Source organism: Dendronephthya gigantea, unplaced genomic scaffold, assembly GCF_004324835.1.
Source record: "Dendronephthya gigantea isolate DGI-Jeju-01 unplaced genomic scaffold, DenGig_1.0 000033F, whole genome shotgun sequence".
NCBI classification, from domain to species: domain Eukaryota; kingdom Metazoa; phylum Cnidaria; class Anthozoa; order Malacalcyonacea; family Nephtheidae; genus Dendronephthya; species Dendronephthya gigantea.
The window spans coordinates 2,020,779-2,040,621 of NW_021163043.1; the positions used below are offsets into that span (position 1 = coordinate 2,020,779).

At 37.2% G+C, this 19,843-nt stretch overlaps 1 protein-coding gene across 1 annotated transcript; it reads left to right on the forward strand.

Annotated features, from left to right (window-relative positions):
* The first annotated feature begins 4,043 nt into the window (after nt 1-4,043).
* LOC114525115 lies at nt 4,044-19,135 on the forward strand. Its single transcript, XM_028546321.1, has 5 exons — nt 4,044-4,144; nt 10,188-10,279; nt 16,905-18,370; nt 18,491-19,036; nt 19,078-19,135. Exons 3-5 carry the CDS (start codon nt 16,926-16,928, stop codon nt 19,133-19,135), a joined length of 2,049 nt encoding a protein of 682 aa, XP_028402122.1. The 5' UTR covers nt 4,044-4,144; nt 10,188-10,279; nt 16,905-16,925.
* Nucleotides 19,136-19,843: the final 708 nt, after the last annotated feature.

Sequence of the window (19,843 nt, forward strand, 5' to 3'; positions counted from 1 at the left end):
TGAATCAGCAGCAAGTCTCAATGATAACTCCAAAGTCGCAGTAAGTTTCAGTAATGACCCCAAAGTCGCAATAGTCATGGACTTTCCGGATTATATAAGTCAGATAATTGATCTGGACACTGGTGATTGTCAAAATATAGCGTCTAAATTCAATTCTGTTCATTCGTTTACCAGGTCATTTTTTATTCACAAGAGAGAAATTGTATTAACTTTATGTGATCAGCTGATAATATTTTTTGACATGTACTCTGGCGCGATTCTCGACCATTTCTATCAACGATACTTGAAGGCTTATAAGTCAATCCAAAGAATTAAAATTTCGCCAAAAGAGACAATGCTGGCTTTTCCTGACTACAAAGGCGATATGGTGTTCCTTCGACTGTCTATTCCAGAAAATTCCTTGTTTGACGATATTAAGCGACGGGCAGTTGCTTGTTTGGACGATATCAAACAACGAGAACTTTCTTCGTTGCACGATATTTAGCGAGATTCAGTAGTCAATCCTTTCTTTAACCCCAATAAAGTCGTCTCGCGCAAAATGTTTTTAGGAAAATTTAAACACAAGTTGTATATTTTCTTAAATTTTTGGTTCCCCCCAGGTTATTTATACCCATTAAATGAGAATGTTTTATTCTTAAAAATAACTGAAATGAACCCGTTCACACGAGGACAAACACCCAATAGTAGAAGACTTAGTTGATAAAGACTTTGTTATGAACGACATATGTTTTGGAGCTGATTTTTCGGTTAGGATATTTTATAATGAATTTAATGAACAATAACATGAAAAACTATCATCAAGAACATTGTTTTGGGGAAGCGGCTAGACTTTGCTTGGAGCTGGTCTAGAATGGAGAAGTAAGACACCTCCTTCCCTCCGTTTGTCTGGGAGTTCACCTTGGGCAAGTGATAGCACTCCCTTGCCTCCCTAACTGGGGTTACAGTTTGTTAAACAAAATAAATATGATATCTTGAATACATCTGCAAGAAACAAGTCCTTAAAAACTGTGACCAATGCCAGTCGTATGATGGTGTTGTTTAAGATGTTCATTATGGTAGTTACAGTCATGTTGGTGGTGATAATTCTCATCTATGATGGTGGTGATCGTGCTGGTGTCTACGAAGGTGCTGATAGTAATTGTGCTGGTTATGAAAATAATGGTAGAAATTGTAGTAATTATATTAGCTGTATTTTATTCCTGAAGTTTGATGAAAAAGAAAGATAACATATATAACTCAGTGGCGTCATGCACCAGAACGATAATTAGGGGGGAGTGAATATTCATATATCCAGTTTTGCCCGACGGATTTCCTTTTTAGGTGCAATGGCTTAAAATAGTTACTTTTTTTTTTAGTTTTGAGCTGAAATACTTGACGCCAAATGTTGAGCCGTGTATGAAATTAAAGCTATTAAAAAGTTATATTTCGCGTAGAAATTTCGAAACTTTAGCTTAAAGCAAATATCTAATTTTTTAATATTTCCTTTGTAGTTGTAGTCTTGAAAATTCTACACCAAATATAACTTTTCAATAGCTTTAATTTGACACACAGCCCAACGTCTGGCATCAAGTATTTCGTCTCAAAACTCAGAAAAACGATTTTGGCTTCAAGGTGAATACGCATGCATGTTTGTCAGTAGTTATCGTTCCAGTTGTATAGAGTTCACTGGGCAGAAACACCACACAATTATCGTTCTAGTTTCGCCCCTAATGGAACTACAAGAACTATGTACATTACAGGGAATGTTCGTTTTTTAGTTGGGAAGGAAGATATTTGTAGCCTGAAGCGGGAATAAATTTCCCGAGTGAAGACCGAGCTGATGTGAATATTTTCTATGAGAATGAAATATTTGTATAAGGCATACAAATGGGAGAGCTTTGTTTTGTTAAGTAATAAACGAACACACAGCTATCTTGATCTGTAAGCAAACTAATATCCAATATTAAAATAGGATATTATGACTTAGCAAGTGTCTGGTACACACAAGTGCATATCTGCTTGATATTTAATCATAGGCTATTGCCAGCATTTATTGTAATTTCTATAGATTTGCAATCATTTGTAAACCATTACATATTTCACTAAGTTTTTGAATTTTCTAACTCTCTATATCTGTGGTTGTTAACGTTCTTCTATAACGCGCAGTCAATGAGTGTAAAAGTTGTCTGGGACCTTGGCTAAATATCACCTTGGAGGTAATTACACCAAGAATCAGGGTTGCCAGATTGACTGAAAAAATTACCTGAATCATTATTACCCTCAAGAAAACAGAGGAAACAACAGAAACCAATGAAGGGATATTAATGACCGCGAGGTCTTTCTAGGAAATTGTTAGGTGAGGTTTTGGGTGGGAGCGGAACAAAATAGTTCGAAATATAAAATTGATAATTTATAGATGCGGGAGTTGTGGGGGGTTTGGAGAACCTTCCCCTGGCCGCTGACGAAATTTGTGTAAAATAACAAAGCTCTCTATTCTCCTGCATTCACCAACAATAACCATCGACCTGGCTCATAACCCTGGCGTTCTTATTAACCACCGACAGTCGGTGATGTATTGTTGATAACCATTCACCAAGAAAATTTTTGGAAAATAACACAGAACTTTATTCTCCAATGATCTCTGACAATATGAAAACCAGGCTTCAAGCCTAGTTCACTGGTTCTCGTATGTCAGCGATAGTCCGCCATATATTATTGGTGACCATGACCATGCAGTGACTAAAGCCTCGTTTACACGACAACCATTTTTGGCAAGGCACGCTTAATTTTTTCCACGCTGGCAGAAAATGGCACGGCACTTAAATTTTTTCCTTTAAACAGACGTAATATAAGTCCACAAACTAGTAATTTTATCCGTGCCGAGACCGCTTTAAAAGATGTTCTCGACCTGTCAAATCATGGACATCGTGCCGAAAATATAGTTGCATCAGCAATTTTGAATCGGATTTGAGCGAGGGTCGGCCTCGAATGTTCTTTGATTTCATTAGCAATTTTTTATTGTTGATCATGCGCAGAATAAATAATTACTGCAAAATGGCGGGAAAGAACAGCAGAAAAAGCTCTGGTCGGATACGAAAACAAATGTTTTAATAGAAACCTAGGATGCTGAAGTCATTCAACAAGTTATAAAATGCGAAAATACCGACACTATAACACGAATAAAAAGATTCGTTCATTTGCTTCAATTGATGCATCTGTGCTTTGTTAATCTGCTGACTTATATAGCAACTGCGGTGTGGTTATGGGCATCAAAAATATTCTATTGGGTGCTTTCTAAAATTTTGTGGTATTCAGACCTAAAAAGAAAAATAACGCGTAAACAGGCTTAGTTACGGTGCCAATTTCTTTTGGCCTGCCTTGAAAAAATTAAGCGTGCCGTACCAAAAATGTTTGTTCTATAAACGGGGCTAAGTAAATGGAGTTTCTCTGCTTGGGTTCTTGCCTTGGTCCGCTACTGATATTCTGATATTGATTAAAATTTACATAAAGGCTTTTTGATTAATCCTGTTTTTAATTGATAACTGCACATTTATGTTTCTGGGGCTACACAAATAGCTTTGGAACAGCACATTTTGTGTAAATCTGCACGGTAGAAAATCTTTGGTCACTTCCATACGAGGAGGATCCTAGCTTTCAATGAGGAAGATCTCGCCGACACAAGACAAAATCAGTGATAAGGAATATTAACAAAGAAAATTAGACTATAACACAATTAGATTGCTTCTGCAGAGTGTTTTAGAAAACTGCAACTGGCGTAATTTATAACTAATTGATCCAAAGGGTGCGTGAACACAATCCATGCTTGGATATTCTGTAATTGAGCTTTGTGTGGTTATTCTAATGTCAAATACGTCAAATATTTGAAGCAAAATTAGTCGCAGGGATATTGAAATGTTTTCTGCGATATCAACTTATTCAAATTATATTGTTTTTGACACTCCCTGTATGACACCCACACAACGACAATTTCGAATGCATGACTTGAGTTCATTAAATAACCAGCAGGATACCATCAGAGTGTTTGGTGTATTCTTGTTCGCTAGGTTTGTGTACATTTCTTAGCGTCTTTTTGGTTTATTTCTGAATTAAATCTCGCTGAATTATGGCGACGTAGTTGGATTATGGGTTTCAAGAATTGATAAAGGTACGTTCTTGTCTCTTTCTTGAAGATTATAAATCATTTTACTTCGTCAACAGCGAAGTATGCTAGACACGACACACCGCTGTGGTGTCATGTTAAAACGTTTAGCAAAACCTTGAATAAAATCCAAAATCTTGCCCCAAATATACTTTATTCGTCTTACTATTGCATATCATGTTGGTTGTCAATAATTAACCGATTGGCTTCAGCAAATTTGTCTTTTATAACTGTAGTAAAAGTGAGAAAAAGGCTGTGAGATTAGGTCATAGTGTGACTTTTATAGTAGAAATTGACACAATTATATTTGTTTTATCTAACGAAAACTGGCATATGAAGTCGAATTCATTTCTCAACCATTGTCCTGTTTTATAAGCCACTAGTTTCAAATCTGTTTATTCCACCGTCAAATTGACTCCTTTCCTTCCTCAGAGGCTTTCAACTAAGAATTTATAGTCTGTTTATATCACAAGAACAAAGCAATCTCTATTCAAATTACCATTCATCTCATCTTATGCATTGTTGGTCTTCAAAACAATGTCATAAATTGTTGGTCAGTTACTAACCATTAAATCGAGATCACATGAAAAGTAGTTTAAGTTTAAATTCGTTTAAGTTTTATAAAAGCGTAAGGTAACTTCACGGCGTTAATAAGGTTTGATTTCCACATGCAGAAAGGTGGTTGCTTACGCTAGCGAAATATTTGCATATTTTGTTTTGAAATAAGAACAGTCAAGCTAAACTAATTTATTTATTGTGTTGTGTTAAAATTGAAAAGAAAATATGTAAATACTTCGCTAGCGAACGTTTAAAAAATGACTGAAAATGTTAAAGTGCTTTCACGTGGCATTAATCTTTAACCTAAGCGTTAGTTTAGTTTTTCCAGCTCTCAATATATATCTCAAAGTTCTCGACACAAGATGAAATAAGTAATACGAAGTAATTAGGCGCATTAGACCGACAAAAATGCATTTAACGCAACGCGGATATTTTACAACATTGAGTTGAACAAAGAACCAGCAGGATGCCATCAGAGTGTTTGTTTTATTCTTGTGTGCTGGATTTCTGAACATTTCTTAGCGTTTATTGTTTTATTTGTGGCCTAAATCTGTGGAATTATGTCTACGTCGTGAATTGCATAGGTACGTTTTTGTCTCTTGAAGATTATAAATCATTTCACTTTGTCAACGGCGAAGTATTCCAGGCGAGGCACAGCGCTGTGACGTCATGTTAAAACGTTTAGCGAAACCTTCAATAAAATCGTAAATTTCGTTCCTAATATCCTTTACTCGTCTTAATACTGACAATATTATGCTGACAATTGTAATAAATTAATAATATTGACATATGAGGGGGTGTAATTACATCATGGGGCAACTTTTCCATTTGATAAGACACATTTATCTTTCTTTTGTTTATTTTGTTTCACCTGTCGACCAACTGGCGCTTTCTTTGATTGGAACTTCATGTGTTACCCATTATCCTTTATTTTCATACTGACCAACTAGTTACCTATACAAGTCTCAGTTTAACCAACTATCAAATTGTTCCTTTCCTTCTGCAGAGGCGTTCAACCAAGAAATTATAGTCTGTTTATATCACAATAACACAACTCTTTGAAAAGCCTAAAAAAGCTAAAAGTATATATCTGCTTTGAAATGAATAGGTTTTGCAAAGAAATGCTGCAAATTTGAAGCAATAAAACGACTCGATTGACAACTATCACACGAAGTAAGCTTTAGGTCGACAAATTAAATAACCACGGCACAGAGCTCTGGCATCGTATTAAAAGCTTCAAACTGGCTTTGTTTGATATCATAAGTTTTCTCATCTCACGCATTGTTGGTTTCTAAAGCCACGTATTAACTTGCTGGACAATTACTAACCAGACGTCGTGTTCAACAAATAAGCTGTGGAGTAACTTTATCTTAAGTTGTGTGGAGTTACATGATGTGGTTTCTTTTAGAAATAAAAACTTTTATCTTGTCAAGAAAAAGATCTTATTAATTCAAGTTGCCATATTTAAGGATCGTTTATTGTGGTTCGTTTAACGAAGTCGAAGGTAGGAAACATTAAACACTGTTGATATTTAAAGAGATGATGTAATATGCAAGATTAAAGAATATGCAATATTTCATATATCACTAGTCCAACACGAGATGAAATCAGTAAAATGAAGTATTTACAAAGAACACTGTCATCGCAACTCGCATCCCTCTTCCCTGGCTCAAATTAAAGCTATATAAACACACATCCATGCAAGCTCAATATAATAAAGTGATTGGTGTTTGTTAACCGCATGGTTTGTGCGCTATTTCTGACTAAATTATGTAGAGTATAGACGGGTAGGGATAAAATGCGGATGGGAAAATACGGATGAGGGGATAAAACGCGGATGGGAAAATGCGGATGAGGGGATATAACGCGGATGGGAAAATACGGATGAGGGGATAAAACGCGGATGGGAAAATACGGATGAGGGGATAAAACGTGGATGGGAAAATACGGATGAGGGGATAAAATGCGGATGGGAAAATACGGATGACGGGATAAAATGCAGATGGAAAAATGCGGATAAGGGGATAAAATGCGGATGGAAAAATGCGGATGAGGGGATAAAATTCGGATGAGGGGATAAAATGCGAAAAAAGGAAAACGATTTTTATATGTAATTTCCTTATATAAATATATATGTCTTTCCTTCTTGTGTTTCTGCCGTCTAAGCTTCTTTACCACGACTAGCTTATCTTTCACGTTTGCCAAAGAAGCGTCCATAAAACTGCCTTTTCCCAATTTTTTATTTTTACTCCGGCGCCAGCGACGGAGTTGAAAATTCGCCTCGGGTTTTTTTTATCGTCGCAAGTGTGTAATGTGTATGGAACCGTATTCATTTACGTCCCGTGCGCGATTCGATTTCGCTCGCATGATACGGCAATTCCTCCAAGAGGAACAAATAAACAGTTCTTTTCATGCTGCTCGATTGATTATCGCTGCTATTTCGCCGTTTAACAAGATGATGTGGTCGTGTATGTGCGCGTTGACACGTCGTAGTTTGCACAGGATTGAAGATTTAATATAACTATATAAGCGCGAATTCCAAAGGCAAAGTGTAAGACAAAGCGAATATATCATGCGGTTTATTTACATTCATTACTTCTATACTTTTTAAAATACGTTGTGTTACTAATTACTGTATTAATATATAATACAGTAATTAACACAGTACAGGCAGGAGAAGCTGACCGCGCGCGTAAACAATGCAGTCGAAGACTGAGTATAAACAGATTTCTGGGCTGCCTATGATTATAGCTATAATGTTTCCATCATTCAATACAAAAAAAATTATAAAGCTAGTGTAAACATTGCCCGTTCAATTTTGCTGCGTTATACTATGGCGGCAATTAAGTAACGGTTCAAAATCGAAGTTTCAAACGATTAAAACAGTAGAAAATCTTCACAGACAAAGAAAAAAACTTCAAATGTTATTTTATTCTGTAATTGCAGTCGACGCCGGCGGCTAAAAGTTTTTTATATATCATATTATATAAATATAGTGTGTATTTTTTATACGAAAATTCAAATTACACTTTCAAAAACACTTTTTGAAGTTAAAGCAAAGGTGTAATAGCCTTTCCCAGGTTTATGCATTTGCATAAAAAACTGAAAATTTAACAAATAAATGGCATACAAAGGCAAAGCTGAAAAGTATACAAATACGGCTCATTCTTACCGCGAAACATATACGAAATAAACAAAGTAAACACGTACCCTTTGTCTTTGAAAACATTTATAAGCTAACATTTATAAGCTTGCAGATTATGAATTATTCCTCTTACACAGCTTTGTCTTGACTGTATCCACGTTCATCTTTGCTATCTGTCATGCTTCATATATCTGCTTTCTTCTCGTTTTACTTTCTTTGCACAAAGTTCATGAAACGCTTTTACAAAAATGTTTACGAAATGACAGTTAAATTGCTGACGTTCTCATTGAAATACAAACTTTCTGTCTTAGCCAATCAGAACGTTCGTTGATTACCAGACGTTTCTCGCGCATGCGCATAACTTACAAAACCACTAAGAATTTGGACAACTTTGGATTCGCCTATGTTCTACCCGGTTCCGGGTGTAATTCCTAATCTCCGAGCGGAATTAGTACCCTCGCAGGCGCTCGGCGCCCGCTCGGGGATTAGTCGCACGGATATTGAAAATCCAAATCTTGCTCCAAATATACTTTATTCTTCTTACTATATACTTACAATAATTAACCGATTGGCTTCAGCAAATTTGTCTTTTATAACTGTAGTAAAAGTGAATTGTTGTTAAGGCTGTGAGATTAGGTCATAGCCTGACTTAATTTTATGGTAGAAATTGACACATTTATATTTGTTTTATCTGACGAAAACTGGCATATGAAATCGAATTTCATGTCTCCACCAAAGTCCTGTTTATAAACCACTACTTTCAAATCTGTTTATTCCACTGTCGAATTGACTCCTTTCCTTCCTCAGAAGCTTTCAACCAAGAATTTATACTCTGTTTATATCACAAGAACAAAGCAATCCCTATTGAAATTAGCATTCATCTCATCTTATGCATTGTTGGTCTTCAAAACAATATCATAAATTGTTAGTCAGCTACTAACCATTAATAGAGATCACATAAAAATTAGTTTAAGTTTAAATTAGTTTAAGTTTTATAAAAGCGTAAGGTAACTTCACGGCGTTAATAAGGCTTGATTTCCACATGCAGAAAGGTGGTTGCTTACGCTAGCGAAATATTTGCATATTTTGTTTTGAAATAAGAACATTCAAGTTGAACTAATTTATTTATTGTTTTGAAATTAAAAAGAAAATATGTAAATACTTCGCTAGCGAACGGTTAAAAAATGACTGAAAATGTTAAAGTGCTTTGACGTGGCATTAATGTTTAACCTAAGGGTTAGTTTAGTTTTTCCAGCTCTCAATATATATCTCAAAGTTCTCGACACAAGATGAAATGAGTAATACGAAGTAATTAGGCGCATTAGACCGAAAAAAATGCATTTAATGCAACGCGGATATTTTACAACATTGACTTGAACAAAGAAGCAGCAGGATGCCATCAGAGTGTTTGCTTTATTCTTGTCTGCTGGATTTTTGAACATTTCTCAGCGTTTATTATTTTATTTGTGGCCTAAATCTGTGGAATTTTGTCAGCGTCGTGAATTTCATAGCTACGTTTTTGTCTCTTGAAAATTGTAAATCATTTCACTTCATCAAGAGCGAAGTATTCCAGGCAAGGCACAGCGCTTTGACGTCATGTTAAAACGTTTAGCGAAACCTTCAATAAAATCGTAAATTTGGTTCCTAATAATTATCCTTTACTCGTCTTAATACTGACAATAATATAACAATAATTGTAATAAATTAATAATATTGACGTATGATGGCGGTGGAATTACGTCATGGGGCGACTTTTCCATGTGATAAGACACATTTATCTTTCCGGTTTTGTTTATTTTGTTTCATCTGACAAAAACTGGCGCTTTCTTTGATTGGAACTTCATGTGCTACCCATTATCCTGTATTTTCATATTGACCAACCAGTTACCTATACAAGTCTCAGTTTAACCAACTATCAAATTGTTCCTTTCCTTCTGCAGAGGCGTTCAACCAAGAAATTATAGTCTGTTTATATCACAATAACACAAGCCTTTGAAAAGCCTAAAAAAGCTAACGGTATATATCTGCTTTGAAATGATTAGGTTTTGCAAAGAAATCCTGCAAATTGGAATAAAAAAAACCACTCGATTGACAACTATTACACGGAGTAAGCTTTAGATCGACAAATTAAATAACCACCGCACAGCGCTCTGGCGTCGTATTAAAAGCTTCAAACTGGCTTTGTTTGATATCTTAAGTTTTCTCATCTCACGCATTGTTGGTTTCTAAAGCCACGTATTAACTTGCTGGACAATTACTAACCAGGCCATCGTGTTTAACAAAAAAACTGTGAAGTAACTTTATCTTAAGTTGTATGGAATTACATCATGATGTGGTTTCTTTTAGAAATAAGAAATTTTATCATGTGAAGAAAAGTATATTATTCAAGTTGTCATCTTTGATGATCGTTTATGGTGGTTCGTTTAACCAAGTCGAAGGTACGAAATATTAAAGACTGTTGATATTTAAAGAGATTAAAGATATTATTGATTAAAGATAAAGACATAAAGGATACTATAATTTTCCTCATCTCATGAATTGTTGGTCTCTAAAGCCACGTATAAGCTATCGTGTTCGACAAATAGCCTTTGGAGTAATTTTATCTTAAAATTACATCATGATGTGCTTTCTTTTAAAAATAAGGACTTTTATCATATGACGAAAAATATCTTATTTATACGTTGTCATCTTTAATGATCGTTTATGGTGGTTCGTTTAACGAAGTCGAAGGTAGGAAATATTAAAGACTGTTGGTATTTAAAGAGATGATGTAATATGTGAGATGAAAGAATCTATGCAATACTTCATGTTGCTATAGTCCAATACGAGATGAAATCAGTAAAATGAAATACTTACAAAAAGCATTAGACAACGCAACTTCGCATCCCTCTTAATTCCCTGGCTGAAATTATAAAGCTATAAACATATACCCAAGCTCAAGAAATAACCAGCAGGATAGAATAAAGTGCTTTGTGTTTTTTATCCGCAAGGTTTGTGTACATCTCAGTCAGTTTAGTCATTTAACACTTATTTACTGCGAACGAAGGAAACGTTATGTTTTGTGCACCCGAGACCTGTCGATATTTCACGAGGCGAAGCCGAGTGAAATATCGATGGTCGAGGGTCCACAAAACATAATGTTTTCTGAGTTCTCAGTAAATAAGTTTTTTATTATATACCACTTGTCAAAGAAAAACCAAACTACAAGGTAAACAATGAAATATCTATTCATAAAAGACATAATTTCAAATGGATAAAAGTTGTTATTTCCCATGAGATAACACGTTATCTCACTCTGCAGGGGGTCGCGCTGGCGACATCAAAATTTCGTCACTCCCGCGTGATTCGCTCTCGACCAATGAAACGCTACGAAAACAAAACTTTGACAAGTGGTATATAATAATATAAATTGTTGCCCGACACAGTGTGGGTTAGGGTAAAACGCAGATACGGACGGACGGACGGACGGATAACTTACTTTTCAACTAGAAATACATGCATGCAGCAACCCCTCGCCTCGGTTGAACGAAATCAGTTAAGCATAGGGATGGTAACATGATTGTTAGAAAATTTATGTGGGTTGGGAGTTTTGGAGGGAAAAAGAAATTGAGAAAAGTATGGAAATATTTTTCTGTACGTGGAAACACTGTAGTCATACCAACTCGCGACGGCCGTATATTTTTAAAGAATCCAAGTTTACCCTCATATTTTTGTGAAAAAATGGCAAAAATACGACAAGATTCCTACCTTTTTCTGGAAGTTAAGTCACTCATTTATAGTCAGTGTCATGGTAAATTGTTTTAATTATTAATTACCATGAAATATAACATCAGACGTCTCATACAACTTCCGAAGTTTTATGTTACACCTCGATTGGTTTTTTCACGGGAATGTTTTGATTTTCTTTTCTTTTTGTCATTATGAAAACGGAATTTATAAATGAAATTATAATGTCGTTTATCACATAACACATTCAGATTTAAAGTAAATTTGAGAATATTAAAGTTGTGTTTACCCCAAGAGAATTACTTTTTAAAGCTGTGCCGGATGAAATTTTATCAAGTGTAAAATCTTCCGACTTCATTATACACGGTGAATTCGGTCGAAACTCGAACATTTGGTCTTGTTATTTGTTAAAACGTAAAAAGTCCTGACCACATTCGAGTTTTCCCCTAATTTAATTAAAAATACATATATTCCATATATATGAAAACATAAATTTAAAAATTTCATCAAAATTTTGCGAAATGACAGTTATTCACTGACGTTTGAAAATACAAATTTTTGTCTCGACCAATCAAGAGCTAACACCTACAGATGCCCCTCCAGGCTATTCATATGTGGGGGAGGTGAGATTTTGTCGCAAGAAGGTACCACCCAATGGGGATCCCCTAGCTATGTCCTGGTACTCAATTAACACAGCTATAATGATTCAAAGTTTGAGATTGAACATACCAGAAATCAAACAAGTATGGCTGGCCGATGACTCAGCGGGAGGAGGAAGATTGACACATTTATATAATTGGTATAAGCATTTGGAAGAGGAAGGAAAGAAATACGGCTATCTAGTAAATGGTCCAAAGTGTTGGCTGATAGTGAAGACGCAAGAACTGGCCAAAGAAGCAGAGCAGATCTTTGGAGAAGAAGTTAAAATTACAACAGAAGGAAAACGCCATTTGGGTGCTGTTATAGGATCAAAAGAATATAAAGATGAGTATTGTAAAGAAAAAATTCAAGGACGGGTACAAGATATCTCATCACTCACGGAAATCGCGAAAAGCCAACCTCATGCAGCCTACATTGCCCTTACGAAAGCATACAAATCAAAATTTACCTATTTCATGCGAACAATTGAGGCCTTCGAAGAGTACGTAGAACCGATACATGAAACATTGAATGACATTCTCTTACCACAATTTTTTGGTCAAGAAGAACCCCTTGCGAGTGAACTTCGGGAACTTGTGACCTTAACGCCAGCTCAAGGGGGATTAGGCGTACCGAATTTGAGAATAGAAGCTCCTTTGCAATATGCAGCCTCAAAATTATTTACTAATCAACATGTAAATTCAATTAAACGGCAGAGTGAGGCTCTGGAACCGATAGAGCAGTCTATAGATGATCTGAAGCGAATGCAGCAAGCAAACAAAGCGGAAATTGTTAAGTCAAGAATGGATAACATTAACGATTTACCAAGTCATTGCGCGTGTGGAGATCGCTATAACATCAATCATGCCCTCTCTTGTAAAAAAGGTGGGTTCGTGGCACCAAGGCACGATGGAATCCGTAATTTGCTAACAGCGCAACTGGATAAAGTGTGTAAGAATGTGGAAATTGAGCCTCATCTTCAACCCCTTGACAATGAGAGACTTGACCTGAGATCGGCCAATATAAGTCCCGAAGCGAGATTGGACATGAAGGCGGACGGTTTCTGGCTACGTGGAGTTACTGCATTTTTTGACGTAAGAGTAACGCATGTAAACTCCCGATGTAACCAAGGCCGGCTAACCCATAACATTTTTAAGGAACACGAGAACGAAAAGAAGAGAAAATACCGACAGAGAGTTTTAGATGTTGAAATGGGCTCCTTTACCCCACTTGTTTTCGGAACCAATGGCGAAATGGGGTCTGAATGCCACAAGTTTCTTACTCAGCTGGTGCAGAAATTAGCAGAAAGAGACCATGAACGTTACGCAGTTGTCATAACTTGGTTGAGAACCAGAATCTCTTTCGAAATTCTAAGATTAAAAAGAACTTGAAGTGGTAGACAATTTTGGACTAAATGTTAAGATTGCAGAGGTTTTTTAAAGTTTTTTCGATTTTAACTTTACGTGCGAAGTACTCCTTTTCTATAAAAATTAGGAAGAACAACAATCATTATGACTTTCGAAGAGTTTAAACGGCCCATTGGAAAATGCATGGTGATTAGAATAGTTAATTTTGATCTAGTTTTATTTAGAATTCTTTTAAATATGTATATAGTTAATTTTATCATAAATTACATTAAAGTTTTACAGGAACTATCAAGAGCTTAGTAGTTCACACTGGCGCATGCGCATAACGTGGAAGACCGTCCATAGCGTGAGGTCCATTGCATAATGGCGGACGACTTTGATTTCGCATTTGCACATCGTGGGTGTAAATATCCGAGCGGAATTAGTACCCTCGCACGGTGCTCCGCACCGGCCCGGGATAAAACAAATTTTAAACGTCATATTCGCGTTTTACCTAATCGGGTAAAACGCGGATATGGTATAGAATATACTTTTCGGGTATTCAAAAGTCATATCCGCGTTTTACCCAATCGGGTTATATGCGGTATAAAATATGACAACATAAATATGAATATGAAATATGAATGTACCGAAATTGTGCCGCTACACTAATATTCACTCGTAATACTGTTTTAAATAAAATTTAATCAAACAAATACCACATAATCTCGCTCTCTCTCTAAGTCACAGCGTTCGTGTTACGTTACATGCATTCTCGTGCCCTTTTTTAGACCCGCGCACGGACCGGAATGACACAGATCACCCAAAAAGTTCGTTTCGAAAAGTTCGTTTCAAACTGTTCCGCTCATGAATATAAAATATGAATATAAAATATGAATATATAAAATATGAATGTAAAAGATGAATACATATTTGTATAATGGTGTATTAGATTTGCATTCCAAACTGTCGGAGCAGTAGAATATGTTGCATGGTGAGTTGTGGTGCTAACCAGCTTGCTACTTCTAAACAGGTTGTTTGGCGCGAACACAATCTAATTTCATATGAAAGTACACATCCCCCTAGGTACTGCATATCGATCAAGGCAAATTCCTTTAAATTGCACGATGTTGGCATGATTCAATCAATTAACAATGCGCGCTTCTTTGAGAAGTGATTTTCTAGCCTCGTCACTCGAGTCTAGTAGTTTTTTCACGACAATCTTTTCCTTGTAGTCACCCGGCAGCATCGCTGTAAATACAACAGAAAATCTGCCGTCGCCAATTTCATTTTTATCCAGCAGTGATTTGTAGGAATACTGTGGAAGACCCGAGACAGCAACATCTTCTTCGATACTTTTTGATGGACCACAATTTCCCAAATTACCAAAAAATGACATGTTGTCCATCGCAAATGTTTAAACATGTTTTACAAAAACGTGCCATCTCACGCGCAGCGTATTCTACGTTAGTATGTATATCTGTGAATATAGTTTTTACCGCATAAGTTAAAGAATAGATGACCAAAAACCGGCGCACTGAGAGGGCACGCTCTGAAAAACTGAAACAACTATACTTGACCTTGTGCAATTTGCCGTAAAAAAATCCAACAAGAAAAGTATCAAGCACACTTGAATAGCTTTGAAAGCATGTTGAAATCCGAAACGACCTGTCTTGTCATTGACAGTGTGGCTGTGGCGCATAAATTACCTTAAGAATGCATTACTCTTTTTATATAAAAAACTTATATTTATAAATAACTCATATTTATAAATAACGCATATTTTATACCATATCCGCGTTTTACCCGATTAGGCAAAACGCGGATATGACGTTTAAAATTTGTTTATTAAAAAGTAAGTTATCCGTCCGTCCGTCCGTCCGTCCGTCCGTCCGTCCGTCCGTCCGTCCGTCCGTCCGTCCGTCCGTCCGTCCGTCCGTCCGTCCGTCCGTCCGTCCGTCCGTCCGTCCGTCCGTCCGTCCGTCCGTCCGTCCGTCCGTCCGTCCGTCCGTCCGTCCGTCCGTCCGTCCGTCCGTCCGTCCGTCCGTCCGTCCGTCCGTCCGTCCGTCCGTCCGTCCGTCCGTCCGTCCGTCCGTCCGTCCGTCCGTCCGTCCGTCCGTCCGTCCGTCCGTCCGTCCGTCCGTCCGTCCGTCCGTCCGTCCGTCCGTCCGTCCGTCCGTCCGTCCGTCCGTCCGTCCGTCCGTCCGTCCGTCCGTCTGTCCGTCAGCCCGTCCATCCGTCGCTATCCGTCCGTATCCGCGTTTTACCCTAAACCGACACAGTGTTGTATCATTCTGTTAAGACATTACAAAATAATGTCCCAAAATTGCGTTTCTTTTATTTCCCCACCTGCCTATGACAGATGATGTTTCACGTGTTTCTAGCAATCACAAAGCCAGCACATATAGTGAACAATCAATTCATTGAGATTAATGTGTTGATTTCTGAGTTGGGTCAGTGTCACCAGATCTGGTATATTTTTTACCATATCCGGACGGATGCATAGACAGCATAATAATTACCACATTTAAGGGCCAGCCCCGTAAGTGAGATGCATTTTTTTGGCCAGGTTACGTTTTAGGTTTTGTATTCGAGCAAGTAATCAATTACTAAAATAGATGCTCTACCATATCCGGCTGCCATTTAAAGTTCTTTCGTTTGGGTTTTTGGACTGTATTCACTTTTTCGGCGACTACTGAAGACACAGAAGCTTCACAGGTTTCGGCCATTTTGAAAAACCACATGAAAACGTACATGATGCGCATGTGTACATTACGTATTTTCATCCTGGCAACCGGACCAGCCCGCTTGCGTGTGTTGACATAGAGAAATCTTCATCTCAGTAAGCGAGAGCGAGACCTCGCTTGTTCAAAGCAATATCTCGGCAAGCGGGCCAACACATTTTTTCTATAAAATCTACAATGTAGTGAGATCCCGCTTACCAGACTGGCCGGGTATAAACAGCCCCCTAGTCCGGTCAAACTAGATTGAAAGCAAGTTTGACTAAAAGTTTTTTCACCCACGACTACGTGTTTTTTTACGAAATCATTTCCACAAAAGGAATCCTTTCGTCTAATTTAGTTTAAGTTCCATCCGATTATCCATGCACGATGATCAGATAATGTGGTTGTATATATGAAGAATATTATCAAGTTAATTAAAGATGAGAAAAATCATGATCAATTCAGTAATATGAATTTGTATTTGATAGTCTAAAATATATAGCCTAAAAGTAAAAAATTAACAATATATATTAAAATTGAAATTAACAATATATATCTCTATTTAACACCATTCACTTTCTGGGTGTGCCCCATATGATTAAAAAAACTATTGTGAAATTTTGTTACAGTAATTAACCCTGCCAATTGCCATGGCTTCTGTTGATCTGCAAGAAAAGGCAAATTTTACAAGACTCAGTAGACTTTTGGTTGACAAAGGAACTGAGGCTTTGAGAAATACATTTGATACCATCCATCCACCTGTTAGTCTACCCGGAGTACTGGCTGCAAACAAAACATCTCTTCAAAGGTTAAAACCTCGAGTTATTAATAATTCCCAGTGGGATTTACTGTTTCCTCTGTCTGGCAACCCACCAGATTCCAAAAGCTTTAATATCACATTACTTACAGTTCTATTCCGGAACATTTGTGGTTTTCCATTAACAGGATGGAGTGTAATGCCTCCGGATACTGATAGGTCAACGCAGGCGAATATCACAAGAATCAAATTTTACAGAAATGAAGTCGCACATGTAAAATCTACTCGATTTGAGCATTCAAGATTTGAGTCTTTATGGAAGAAAATCTCCCAGGCGTTAGTAGAATTGGGCGTTTCACAGAGTGATGTCGACGATTTAGAAAAATGTCCTCTTGGGCCTGAAGAAGAAGTGTATGTGCAAAAGCTTAAAGATTGGAAACTGCACGAAGATGAGTGTATCAAAATGCTTGCAACAATGACACAAATCGTTGAAGAAACCCGCGATGGAGTAAATCTACTATGCCAGTCTTTGTTGAAGAAAAGTGACACTGAAACCCCGCAATCAATACCCGAGGATGCCAATCCTGAAAAAAAATTCTGCAAGGAGAGTGGTGAAGATGTATTACGAAAACTTGCCAAACATAATTTCAAGAATAAAATTCAAAGAAAAGTGAAACTTTTCCTACCAGGAACAAGAGAGTGGTTGTTAAGGGAAGTTGACGAATGGTTTTGTAGCAGTGATACTGATTCACGTATAAAGTTAATAACAGCTGGACCAGGATTTGGTAAAAGCGTGTTTGCCGCTAAAATCTGTGAAGATTTTGGGAAGAATGGAAAGCTGGCTGCTTGTCACTTTTGTGATTTCAGTGATTCAAACCTAAGAGATCCTATGATGATGTTGGAGTCTCTCGCAAGTCAGATGTGCAAAAGCGTCCCTGGTTTTAAAGAGGAGCTCCTTGATCAGTTGGGACGACGTCATCAAATCAAAAACCTCAAAGATGCCTTCCAAATATATTTACAAAATCCCTTAGCTGAATTGGAAATGAAAAAGCCACGTTTAGTCGTGATCGATGGCTTGGATGAAAGTGCTGCTGATAATAAGAATGAAATTACGCATTTGATCGCTGAATATTTTCCTGATCTTCCCGAGTACATCAAAATCTTGGTGACGAGCAGGCCAGAGATTTCCGTTGCTGATCTAAGAGTAAGAGACGATCAAAAGACGAGCATTGCGAATGTTAACGCCAACAATAACTCAGATCTTGAACTTTATTTTAAAGAACGTCTTCCAAGTTTAGTTGGCAGCGAAGTTAATCAAAGTGAAGTGAGCCGTGATTTGTATGAGAATCCATATCTTCAATGTTTTTTGCCAAATAAATTTATTAGTTTACTTTCCATTTTTGTTGCCAAATCCCAAGGCTCATTTCTCTATGCATATCACTTTCAATCTGGGCTAAGGGCTCGCTATGATCTTGAGAAGATAACAAATAATGACGTCATGGCGTTTCTCCCAGAAGGACTCAATTCTGTTTACGAACGATATTTTAAACGCCTTGAAGACGAGCTTAACGACTTAAAACATGAAAAGTTTGATGTGTTGAAAATTTTGGAAATGCTGGCAGCTTCCGAAGGACCTCTTCCCCTCACTTTCATCGCTCAGGCATTTGGTTTAGCTCCAGATTGTCGCGAAACGAAAGACATCATCAACAAAATTAATGAAACCATATCGTGCTTGTTGTACGTTTCAGATGACATGTTAACCGTTTTTCACAAGTCCGTCATTGATTGGCTTCAAGCAAAGGGCTACAAAGATCACCAGTATACTGTCAAGGTCGATGATGGACATAGATTGCTTTGGCTTTTATGCGAAAAGGTTTTTAAAGAAATTAAAGATAAAGCTATACTCTCAGGAGTTGAGGTGAAGTTTACTAATGACGTGGAATACGCTCTGAAACATGGTTTAAAACATCTAGAAAAGTGTGAAATGGAGGAAGGTGTGTTTTGGTCAGTTGATGTTATTATCGTATGTTATATGTTATCTGTAGTCTATTCAAAGGTATTGCAGCGTTTCTGGCTCAAATTGCTCGAAAGTTCTTCGATTAAAAACGAAGATTTACGTGCCCGTATCTCGTACCATGTCATGGAATTTGGTTCTTTTGATCGTGCCCTGAATCCCACGGGGCTGTATCACAAACATTCAAAACAAGTTTTTCCGACAGTATATTCACAATGTTATTTACAAGCAGTTCTTACCCGTTCTCCAGAAGGTTATTTCAGCGATGATGAGAAGAAAATCGCGGAGACGCTATATTCAAACCTTTCACCTTTTGTCGAGTGGAATTCTTACGAAGTTTCGGTTTTGCCGCGAGCAGTCTGGAAACACAGTTACGAACAGAATCAATTTTATTATATTACAGCTGTTGCTTTATCTAACGATGAGAAAAGTGTAGCAGTTGGAATAAAGAATTTTATACATGTGATGTCTCTTCCAAATTTAGTTGAAATTATGAGTTATTCGACAAAATTGAAAACAATTTCATGCTGTACATTTTCTCCAGACGATTCGGTCATATTATTTGGCAAACTGGAAACGGCGTTTAACATTGCTGGAAGAAAGGAAGTTCCATTTTTCCCTGGAAATGAAGAGACGTTCCTGTCCTGTGCATTTTCCCCTAACGGCAAAAGACTGGTAACTTGCGACGGTTCAAACACCATTAAACTATGGGACGTTGCTAAACAAAAATTGGTGTCGTCGCTTTGTGCTTGGTATTGTCTTCGTTGGTGTTCTTTTAGCGTCACAGGGTTATTTAT